Below are 12,226 nucleotides of genomic sequence, written 5' to 3'. Positions count from 1 at the left end.
CAATTGCATTGTGCATCACTTGTTTTGTATATTCCAATCATTTTATTATTATTATTGTAATTTTATTATTGTTATTATTATCATTATTAGTTTCTTCCTTTCTTTCTATCAAACTGTTCTTATCTCAACCCACGAGTTTTACTTTTTTTTCCCTGATTCTCTCCCCCATCCCACTGAGTGGGGAGGGAAGTGAGTGAGCGGCTGCGTGGTGCTGAGTTGCTGGCTGGGGTTAAAGCACGACAAATATTCACCTCTTCTTCTTCATACTTGTATTCTCCCTTTCCTGTGCTATTTATTTAAAACGTGGAACCAGGTGGCACACGGAGTCAGTTTCTCCAGGAAGCCAATTTCTGTCTCCAAATGCGGGATAGAGAGATCTGTCTCCAAACGCGGGAACCGGTGTTGAAAGTGAAAATGAATCGGTAGGTAGGAGGGACCAGAAAAGAGAGAGGGAGAGCAAGACAGGATGGGGGCAACAGGGCATTTCCAGATCTCTACCTTAAACCCAGATTATGGCCATTCCCGTGTCTGGAAACAAATTTGCTCCTTTCCCGTCGCACCCCGACCTTTTAAAAACAGGTATAATGAGTACGTGGGACCCGCGGCTTCGCGTCTCTTTGCAGGAAGCCTTGCATGCTGCAAGCGATCCCGGCTGCGTTTTGTTTGCCCCCTTCTCTCTGCCGGCCGCCGGGCCGGGCAGCGCCGCTGTGCCCCCCCCACATCGAATTCCGCGCCAGGCCGCGCTACACCGGGGGCGGGGCCTCCGCGAGGGGCGGGGCCTCCCCGCTCTCCCGCCTTTTCCGCCGCTCCGCCGGCGCCAAAGCAAAGGGCAGGTCTTTCCCTCCCGCCGCCGCCACAATGGAAGGCGGGGCCACGGCCGGCGCGCCAGCCAATGGGAGCGCGGGGGCGGGCGGCGGAGGGGGCGGTGCGGGCCGTGAGTGGTCAGCCGGGCGTTCTGGCGCCAAGTTCGAAGGGGATATAAAGGGGCGGCGCGGGGACGCCGCGCTCCCGCCGTTCGGTGCCGCTCGTCTGGCCGCCGCTATGCTGTCCGCCCGCGCCCCGCTCGCCGCCCGCCACGACCAGCCCCGCCTGTCGCCCGTGAAGAACCTGTCGCCCATGAAGGACCTGGCGCTGAGCGACAAGGAGAACACGGTGAGCGCCCGCCCGCCCTCCCGCTCCCCGCCCGGGAGCGCCGCAGCGCTCTCACCCTGCCCCTCTCTCCCCGCAGCCCCCCGCGCTCAGCAGCGCCCGCGTCCTGGCCAGCAAGGCGGCCCGCAAGATCTTCCAGGAGGGCGACAGGAAGCCGGTGAGTGCGGAAGGCCCGGGCACCGCGCCCGCCCTCCTCCCCTCTCCCCTTCCCCGGCGGCTTATGCAGCCCCGCTCCGCTGTCCTCCTCTCCCCCACGCGCGGTCTCTCCTTTCTCTCGTCCCCGCCGGGGGCTGCCCCCGCGCCCCTCTCCCTCGCGGGGGTCTCCTTGCCACCCCCTCCCCCGGCCAGCCGCCGTCCCTCAGTTTCCCGCCAAAGCCCGGCGTCGCCTCAGCCCCCCGCCCCGCCCCCGCCGCTGAGGCGAGCCGAGCCCGAGCCCGATCCCGATCCCGAGCCGCTCTCCGCCGCTCCAGGTGCCGCGGGGCGAGGAGGAGGAGGAGGAGCCGCTGCTGCGGGACAACCCCCGCCGCTTCGTCATCTTCCCCATCCAGTACCACGACATCTGGCAGATGTACAAGAAGGCCGAGGCCTCCTTCTGGACGGCGGAGGAGGTGAGGGGGGCCGCGGGACCCGGCTGCTCCCGCCCGCAGACCCGGCGCTCGGGAACCGGCCTCGGTACCCGAAGCCCCGGTCTCTTCGTTTGTTTCATCGCTTCTTTTTTGCAATGCTTTAGGTGGACCTTTCCAAAGACATCCAGCACTGGGAGTCCCTGAAGCCTGAGGAGAAGTACTTCATTTCTCACGTCCTCGCCTTCTTTGCCGCCAGCGATGGCATCGTCAATGAAAACTTGGTAAGTGTTTAGAAACGGTCCTGACAGAAACATCACTTCGTGAAGATAACCAGATAACTAACTACACGTTGGACATGCTTCCTGGCTGATCTAGCTCGTTTGCTAGATCATGTAGTGTTAAGCCTTACAGCATGTAATGCTGTCTTATGCTGATTAGCAAATGGGGGTTGCTTTTGTAATCCACAAGTTTGCCCACTCCCTGTGGGCCACTGAGCGTTGCCTTACAGTAACGCCTGACTGGTTCAGAGCCCTTGTTCTGCTTCTACCCTCTCAGTGCTCTTCTCCCTAATGGGGGTGAGCAAAACTAAGAAGTTTTACCATTTCTCTCGGGAGTAAAGAGTAACTTACAACTTGGAGCTGTGAGGGGTTACTGCTTTTCATATTGCTGTTAATAATCCACACCTCTGGATTTAATCAGAAGAGGATTCTGTGGGCCAAGCAGGAAGTGCTAAAGACAGTGTCAATGCCTCTAACCTGCAGCTGAGTTATAAATGCTTTTGCAAACACTCATTTATTTCCTCTAGGTGGAGCGGTTCAGTCAAGAAGTACAAATCACAGAAGCTCGCTGTTTCTACGGCTTCCAGATTGCCATGGAAAATATACATTCAGAAATGTACAGTCTTCTTATTGACACCTACATTAAAGATTCTAAAGAGAGGTTCGTATTGCTCAGCGATGAAAGGTTCAAAACTTTTAAAGTGTTGAGATCTAAATGATGCATATCAGTCACTCTGACTTTAAGGGTAATTTTAGGTTTTAAACTAGATTTATATAAAATACCACTGCTGCTTAAGAGCAGCTTTACTTCTGAATATCTTTCTTTTCTGAAGTATATGAGCAAGAACTTGCTTAGATTAACAGTGAAACTGAAACCACTTAATACTGAAATAAAGGAATGAAACCATATAAAAGATGGAGCAGTCAAATAAGGGGAGTATATTACAGTAAGCACTCATGGAGGACCCCTGCACCTAGTAGAAAGCTATGTTGGAAAGTTTGTCTGAGAATGATACCACTTTTATTCAAATGTCATCTCTAAAACCCAGTGCATTTAGTTAACAGCTAGCACTTTTACATCACATGTGCTGCCCTTACTCACTTGAGTATTTTGCTTGGGAGGAAAAAAGCATGTTGCATTTGCCAAAAAGTGGCTTTTGGTCTTGACTAAAACTGAAACCAAAGGGTAAAGTTGTCATAGCAAGATGAATCATTTCAAGAATGGTACCTTAAAACTAAACACAGGGCTTTGAGCAGTCTGGACTGAGTTATTCTGTTGTTCTTGTCAGACCAACACCCTGTTGAGTGAAATGTCATGTGGAACTGCAATGCTATTTGCAGTCTAGATATATCTAGTTGCTGCTACTTTGTAGAAAGCTGACCATGGCATTTCTACTCTGGGAGGATTAATTCCAGTAAATGTTTAAGGAAGAACTGCTTACATGAGAGCTCTTGTGCTTTGCTACTGGAAAGTTGGAGGCTGGTCAATCTGTAGTTTTGAAAGCCTTGTTCAAGTACAACGCTTGATGAAACGGTATTCCCCTTGATATTGTCACGGAAATTCACGTGAACTGGTGTTGATGTGGTGGGTAGGTGATGAAAAAGTAGTTGATGGGTACAAATAGAGCTAGATTGCTGCAAAATAAGATGGGGAAGGAAATTATCAGGGTGAAGGTGCAGAGCACTTGTAAGTGAACAAGGCCATCTATGGTATTGAGTGCTTATTGTAGTCGTGCTGATGTCTGATCCTAATGAGTTCTATCCTCAGGGAATTTCTTTTTAATGCTATTGAAACATTACCATGTGTTAAAAAGAAGGCTGACTGGGCCATGCGCTGGATTGGGGACAAGAAAGCAACATATGGTGAGTACATCTATCGGAAGCAAAGTGAAATTCCTTCCCTAAAAAGGTGGAACAACCACCATTTCTCAAGACTTCACAGTTCACAGGGATTGTTGTCACAGGGACAATAAGTGCTGTCTGGTATAAGATATTGGTATAATTCTGGAGATGGAGAAAATAACTTTCATCTTGCAAATGAGCTACTGACATGAATCTCTAAAATTGCTGGCATTTTGAATAATAGTAGCTCATGTGGCAATCTTCACATGCCTGGCTATATGATCAAATTGTAAATTGCCATCACGTGTCCAGAACTCTACTTGCCATCTAGCAAGTAGACATGTGCAGTTGGAGGCTGTAGCTCCTGCCTTACTGATTCTTGATGTCTCACTTCAAAGGTGAGATGAGATGGTACAGATCATTATTTCACTAGTATTAAAGTATTCTTCATGGCTGAAGTTCCTTACTTAATCAAAGATGAGCAGACACTGACTTAAATCAGCTGCTAAAATGACTGTTCTTTTTCAGTGTGCCATCTTTGAAAAAGGATGGTATTGATGGTTAACCTGGGTGAAGGAGCCTTGGCTTCAGCTATTTAGTAGTGACTCTATTTTTACTTCCTCTCATGTTTATGAACCTTTTCTGTAATAGCTTTTAAGGACAGGCTATAGCACACTTGAGCAGAAACTTCTCCATCCTCCTTGGAGGATGTAGTTCACTGGTCTATTTGCAACTTCTAGGTATTAATCCTGGCAAGTTTTCTGTGTGATATTACTATCAATCTTTTCTTAATAGGAGAACGTGTAGTAGCTTTTGCAGCAGTGGAAGGAATCTTCTTTTCTGGCTCTTTTGCATCAATTTTTTGGCTGAAGAAAAGGGGATTAATGCCTGGACTCACTTTTTCTAACGAACTCATCAGTAGAGATGAGGTATGAATCAAATTCTAGCAGTTAAGATGGTAATGTGCCACAGTAGCATGAAGTAATGATACTCTATTGCACCCTATATTTTTAAACAGGAGTATGTTTAGAAACAGGCAGTCTATAAAGCTCACTAAAGTGTGTAAACATGTGTCATTGTGGGTCTTACAGTAGAGAACGAATGAACTCAGCACTTTACTTCCTGTAAAGCAGTTCCCACCAACTCTTGCACTCGGTATACCTTGCCATTTGGAGCAAGTGCAGCTGGTACTGGCTGAACTCACTTATGCCTCCTTCTGGTTATGCGGAAAGTTGTCTGTAAATAATACTAAATAATGTGGAAAGTGTGAAGATGGTGCCTAGATATTGGGCTATTTATTCTGTGCTTCTGATTTGAGTGGCTCTTCTAAATCAGTGTTCCTGAAATAATTTTCTGAAACTTCTTTCCAGGGCTTGCACTGTGATTTTGCCTGCCTCATGTTCAAGCACTTGATACGCAAACCATCAGAGGAGAGAGTAAAGGAAATCATTATGAATGCTGTTCTCATAGAACAGGTAATTGTCTGCTCCTTGTTTAGGAACTTGATCACAATTAAGCAGAAAGCTGGGGAGCTGTTGGGTATAAAATTAACCTAGATGGTACAGAGTGAATACCAGTTTCTGTACATAAAGTGCTTCTATTATCTGCAGGAATTCTTGACGGAGGCACTGCCTGTAAAGCTGATTGGCATGAACTGCACTTTAATGAAACAGTACATAGAGTTTGTAGCAGACCGGCTTATGTTGGAACTGGGATTTAACAAGGTAAGGCTCTAATACGCTGCATCTTTCATGGGGAAAAGATAATATTAATTTCCTCCAGAAACCTGAATCCTAAAATGGCTGCAGCAATATTGGTATAACTTGTAAAACCATTTAGAAGTCTTGCTGCTAGATCCTGTTTGGAGACTCACAGAAGGAAAAACAAAAGGATGCTATGGGAAAACAACTACATAAGAGTTGCCGTGCTTCTGTCTACTGCAGCTAAAAGGCAGGAACAATTACAGTAGAGGAGGCTTGGGGCAGAGATTTTTCTTCACTACATAGTAAGCCTGCTGATAGTGTCATTAGACTCCTTCCAGCTGATCTCTAATGCTCTTACATATTTGAGATGTGAACACCTGTAGTGACTATAGAATTGCCTTTGCATTTCAGATATACAAAGCAGAGAATCCTTTTGACTTCATGGAAAACATCTCTCTAGAAGGCAAGACCAATTTCTTTGAGAAGCGAGTAGGTGAATATCAGAGGATGGGAGTCATGTCGAAGCCCACAGACAACTCTTTCACCCTGGATGCGGAATTTTAAATGAACTGAGACTGTATGAGTTAGTGTGTATGCTCCCCTGTTTACAGGGAAACATTAAATATATCAAGTCACAGTGTGACCTGATTCCTGTACCAAAATCCCACTCTTGAAAAGTGTGGTGATATTGGTACTTTTCAGGAGGCTAGTGTAGCTCCAGCAGTAAAATCCCTTTTTATTAGACTTTGCCAATGGTGTTAATTCATAGAATGTTTAGATGTATCTCTTACAACATATGCTACTGCATTTTGTGAAAGATACATGCATCTTCCTTCTGCAAGATGGGATGTTATGGGCAGTGACCACTAGCTTCTGCCTGCTGTTCTCCCCATAAACAAAGGAGCAGTTGAGAAATTCTGGTCTTAAATTCACTGAACACTCTGCAGAAAACTCTGGAGGCAACTACTTGACCTCACTGCTTTCTTAGCAGGTTTTAAGTTTACCTTTTTTACTATTGTTTTAATAGTTTGTATGTAAACCTGGCACTTTAATGTTTAAGATAAAGAACTGTCTTGTAATACTCGACAATGGTAAAATGCAAGTCTAAATCTTTAGATTTTTGTAACTTAACCTTTCATGACTTGTGCTTCTTTCTGGGTATGTAACTTACAAATGGTGCTGTGGATCAAACTATATTGATTTTAAAATATGTTGAACAGGAAGAAAGTTGGTATGGAAGGTGAAGAACTTAGTAAGTTGGATATTCTGGGTACTGAAAAGTAACATGCAGCTGGCTTATGGACTTAATTGCTTTTTCTTTAATATCTGGGAACAGTATTTCATATAATGGTAATAAAGAGCTGGTTGGATTGAGTGTTGTATTGGCTTCAGTGCTCCAATGGGCAAAGCTATGTGATAATTTCCATCTGAATTGCAGACTTTCTGAGGAAATGCAAGTTCTCCAGGAAATAGCTGCTTAATCATGTGGCTGGTAGATGTCAAGTGAAATTACGCTTAGCTCTGACTTTCAGATGGACTGCACTAAATGGATGGTGTTTCAGGGTAAATTCAGCTAATTCAGGATGGAGCAGTGTTCTTAGCTTCTGCATCATGCAGTTAAGTTTTGGTTTTAATACATAACAGTAGTGAAAACAGTATGTGCTGCAACATTTTTATTCCACACTAAACATGGAGTAACAGGAATGGGTATGCTTAATGTAACTTTGGTAAGGGCGTGTGGTCTGTGAAGGAGTTCCCTATGGCCTGAGATTAGAGTTCCTGCAAATGATCTGCGGTGAGATTAAACAACAATGGGATAGACTGAAATTAGCTACTGCCTTGATGTACAAAAAGGAATTTATCCCATGATCTAATCTAACACCTAACTAACAAGGACTGCCCTGCAAGTCTGCCTTTCTTCCTCAAGTATAGTTGATGTGGAAAATAAATTTTACAGAACTTAAAGCATTTCCTTGAAAGGAAAGAATGCTGGAGTTTGCTTCTTTCTGCTAAAGTGCTCCCTCTTTTGAAGTATAATATATATGGTGCCTCTTTGAGACATGCTGCCTTGGTATAAAATTAACTGACTTGCTGGTCTTTCCTCCTTTGCTCTTGATTGCACTGAAGGTGATGGTGTGAGACTGTTCCTCCCCTGGGTCTGAAGCTAGCAGGATGTGCATGTTTCCAAGGCTATGCTAGGGAGAAAAAACATAAATAATTAAAAAGTCCCAAGCCCCAAAGTCTGGGATTCAAACTAGCAGATACAAGACTGTTTAACAGATGGCTCTCTAATGCCCCTGCAGCACTGATGTTGGTAACAGGTCAGTGATTGCAGTGGTCTGAAAAGAATATATTAGGAACTGGAATAGGGACATGTTAAGTTGGATAGCCAGACATCATTTTGAAGCACTGAAAGTTAATGCTTGTTTTTAAAGTTAGGTAGGTTTCTGGCTAAGTATCAGCATTTTGTTCTCAGCAAATTGGGCTTTGTGCTTTTCCTTGGCTTCTCTTAGCAGTCAAAGCTTTGATCAAACTAAGTCTGATACAAAGCATGAGAACTCATGGTGCAGGACTACGTTGTTTAGAGCATAAGATGGTAATAATGTACTGAGATCAATTTGGACCTAAGTATGATTTAGCAGCATTCAATTTATTTGAATCTGTTAACTATATACTTTAATGTAGAAAAAGGGTAAGACTAATCTATGAGTAGGGTCTAGCTATATTATATAGCTATCTCTTCCCACGTGATTCTTAGTATGTGCCAAGGATCAATACATGGAAATGATTAGGGTGGAAAGCTTTAATTTGTTATCCTTAATTCTGGGAGATATGAACTGGAGAACTGTATTTTCAACATAATATAGGAGGACTGCTTGGAGTGGATGTGTGATGGCCAAGTAATGATTTGTAAAGGCAGGTAGGAAGAATGTCCCTTTTGGCCAAGCATTGCTCTTATAGGGTAATAGATACTGTAGACATGGATGCATTAGAGATAGATTAGATAGGAATTAGAAGTGATTCAACAAGAGAATAAGACTTGCTGTGGCTGGTATTAATCTTATCCTGTTGCCACTGATATCTAAATGCCTACTCAGTTTTGGTTTATGTACATGCTATAATGCAAATCAGTTTTTAATGTATAGTCTGGAGAAAAGCTATACATCTGGTCCCACCTATTTTAATTCTCAGTTCCCACAAATATTTAAATGTCTTGCTGTTGCTTAGGTTGCGTAGGTCATGTCCAAGTCTTGATAAAATACTTGTTTCCTGAAAATGGATTACTTTCCAATTCGACTGAGATGCCAGTTGTTTTGACACTTGATCCTCTTAGGCATTGAGGAGATAACAATCTTTTATTTCTTTCCAAAAAATAAAGTAATACTCTGAAAAATAAGTTTCAGTAAAAATTTAACTGACCCTTTGGAATATGTTTTGGAATGGAGTTTGGAGAGCCAGGAGAGATTTGAAGCAAAGCGATGAAAGTGCTGATTTTTTTTATCCCTGTATGAATTGGAACAGCTGTCTAGTAGGGCTTCTGGCACAGTAATTGCTGCAAGTGAAAAGCGATTAGGCTAGTAAAGTAAAAAAAATACTGAGGGATAAGTAAAACCGGATATATTTGGTGGTGCAATACTCTGATGTCTGTTGTTAATTTCTACAGAACTGATCCCCAGCTATTCCCTGTGTTTTTATTGCTGTTAAAATTAATGGCTTGTGACAGCAGTAGATAAAGTGGAAGAACAGTAGCCTCATCATAGTTTCTCTTGTTATATTTATTTCCTACTGTAATTTGTTTTAAAAAAATAATAATGCATATGTTCAGGTAAGAAAGCTACCATAACTCTTCAATTGACACATTTTTCACTTCAGGTTACATGTCAAATGTTGAAAACTTTAGGCAATGTGGAAGACTAAGAGCAGCAACCTAATGTCAGCCTTGTCCTTAGGAAACAACTACAATATTAGAGTGCAATGACAAAAAGAAAATGCCCAGATTTCTCAAATTTCCTGGAGTGATTACAGCAATTTTTGCCCAGAAGAGGTCAGAGAACAGTTGCAGCTGCTCATGCCTGCAGCAGGGCATAGCCAGCCTGCAAATCTGTAGGCACATTAACAGTGTGGTGCGATTCCTAAAGGGTAACTGCTTCCTCTGCACCAGTCAATCAGAAACTTTGTCTGGCAGAGAGCAGTAAATGAGTTGCACTCATTCAAAGCCTACTTTTCAGTTGGCCATGGCTTGTTTTATTTTAAGCTGTTGATTACCTCTTGGTGCTTTGGCCTCTCTTTTTGTGCATAATGAATTGTGAGAAGTAAATGCTTTTGTCAGGAAGGATTTTGAGAGTTAGAGAGCTAAGTCTTGTGTCCTGTTTGCTGATGGACAGCTAGCTTTTTGTTAGGAATTCATCCCTTGGGAGTGTTACTGAGATCCCGTGATCCGCACAGCACAGGCAGTTGTTTGGTTTCTGTGGTAAAACAGTCTTTACATGAAGAATGGCTGAAAGATTAAGGTAACGGGGAAAAAAAGTCCAATATGTCTCAGATCCTTGTGTCATATAGTAGTTTTACTTTTACAGTTATGCCCAACTGATCTTTGAAGTAATGATAATATTGCCATTTCCTGAGCCTGCAGAGAAATGGGGGGAAAAACTTTTTATCCCTTTAGGGTGTATCGTGGGCTTCAGTGATTGTGATCTTACTGACATCATTGATCAGCAGAAAAATGGTGGTGTTTGGGCATCTGCTCTTAGAGATAGCTGTGGGACACTGGGTGGGATGAAGAAGGAATACCAGTTTTCATTCCCACAGCTGGGTGTTACTGGTGCTCTGTTGGGTATCGGCCGAGAAACCTGTTGTTGTCATGATCCAGAGGTAAGGCCAAGTGAACAGCAAATCCCAGGGCATTGACTGGCCACCAGAGCTGTGGCTTTGGCTCCTGACTTTTAGGTTTCTCCTATACCACATTGTGCTTCTGAATCTGCCGGAGAAAAGAGTTTGAAGGTGAGTGCTTCATGCTCCAGAAGAATGGGTTTTATTAAAGCCCTCCCTGCTGTGGATGCTTATCCTCTTTCTGCAAGTACCAATTCTGAGGTGCATCAGGGGTGGTGAAGGAATTTAAAATGAATACCTTTTCTTCCCCCTGCTGTTAGTCATTCTTTTTAAACTTCAAATATATAGAGAAAAATACCTTAGCAGAATGGCTTTGCAATTCTTTCCAATAACCAAATCCTTCTTCTGCTTTTTCATTGGTTATAATACAGTGTGTAGTTTGTGCTACAGGCAATGTTGCTTTGTTCATCAGATGAAGATTACAGTGAGTTACTGGGAGATGCTTAAGCCATACAGCACTTGTTCAGCATCAGGCAAATGCTCCCACTTGTGTGTTGAGGTTTTTCTTTTGGCCTAAGGGTGAAGACTTTGGCGTTGAATACACACTGGTGCTTCCGAGATGCAGACTGGGGAAAAAAGCATCCCAGGCCAGTTCCTGCTACCAGTTACAGGTAAGTAATTTGTATTTTCCAAGTATTGTAGGATTTAGTTTAAAGTAGGGGGGAGTTTGCAGTTCTTGGGTGTCCAAATCTTGGGAGTGCTGAGCTTCCAAAAAAGTTGAGCTGTGTGTTTCTGTTCTCTTTGGGGTTAGGGGATGCTACTACTCCTGTTGCAACCTTTCATATTGTGAAGCCATCCAGGATGGCTTGAATGGTTTTTGCTCCACCTTGGGTCAGGCCTAGCAGTGTGGTAGAGTATTTTTTGCTAGATTCTCATTTTAATGAGGATCTAGCAAATGGATTGTCGGGTAGGTAAATAAGCCAGTTCACGGCATCCAAATGAATTGTGGGCTAACTAAGCCAGTCTAAATCAGTCATTTAAAGATTGAGTTGTTGGGCCCCAGAGGAAGGTACTTGCAGGTATTTTTTGCAGATGGACTAATATTTAGGCAAACCAGTTCTTGCAGTGTAAGTATGTCCTGGGTATGTTCCTGGAGAAAGTGTACCTCCAGATCCCTGGCTCCAAAGGTGCTTTCTGCTTGGGCTAGAGCACCAGAGAAGGACAGTGGAGTGACTTTTCCATTCATTTCAAAGTCTCACTTGATGCTCATCTGCATCTTTGACCACTTACACGGCATTTTATTTCATATTTTGCTGGCCTTCTCTGGCACCTTCAGCCACAATGCCAGGCATCTTTCCTATCCTTCTCCTAGGTAGGGAGCTGCCTACCTTGCTTGTCCTTTTAGCTGTCAGAATCCAGCTCCTAGATGCTCTCCAAGGTGTTACCCCAATGATCTAGGTTGGAGGCAGTTGCAAGCTTATCTAGATCTAGGTCAGGCAACAGCAAATGCCAAGCCCTGCTTTGCCTGTGTTTTCTAGCATCCTTCTGTAGCCTTGTGTGCTGCTCTACTGCCAGGGACTGCAGTGAGTTTGCCTTGTGACTGGTGTTGGCCGCAGCTTTCCTGCTTTCCTTTGGAAGACGCTACTTCATTAAAATTAAAATATTGTCGGAATTTATCTCGTACTCAGCTGGCAAAATCCTGATGTGATTCAAAATCAAGATGAAGCATTTGGCTTCAGCAGTGTTTCTTGTGGTGACTTTATCACTTCCTTTGTGCTCTTTTATGTAATGATTTTGTTTTGATGTGATCCAGGAGCTTTCAGTGTGTGTTTGTGTCAGTGCTTCAGAATGGATCTCC

The 12,226-nt window shown here is 43.8% G+C and overlaps 1 protein-coding gene across 1 annotated transcript; it reads left to right on the top strand.

Moving 5' to 3' along the window:
- Positions 1–925: 925 nt before the first annotated feature.
- On the top strand, positions 926–6,908 carry RRM2 (ribonucleotide reductase regulatory subunit M2). The gene is made up of 10 exons (XM_052810239.1): positions 926–1,152; positions 1,229–1,306; positions 1,620–1,757; positions 1,880–1,996; positions 2,521–2,654; positions 3,762–3,856; positions 4,631–4,764; positions 5,206–5,310; positions 5,446–5,559; positions 5,950–6,908. Exons 1-10 carry the CDS (start codon positions 1,042–1,044, stop codon positions 6,100–6,102), a joined length of 1,179 nt encoding a protein of 392 aa, XP_052666199.1. The 5' UTR covers positions 926–1,041; the 3' UTR covers positions 6,103–6,908.
- The last annotated feature ends 5,318 nt before the right edge of the window (positions 6,909–12,226 follow it).

The sequence above is a fragment of the Harpia harpyja genome, chromosome 15 (genome assembly GCF_026419915.1).
Source record: "Harpia harpyja isolate bHarHar1 chromosome 15, bHarHar1 primary haplotype, whole genome shotgun sequence".
NCBI classification, from domain to species: Eukaryota; Metazoa; Chordata; class Aves; order Accipitriformes; family Accipitridae; genus Harpia; species Harpia harpyja.
The sequence above is the reverse complement of the archived record's forward strand: the minus strand, read 5'-3'. Positions and strand labels throughout refer to the sequence as shown.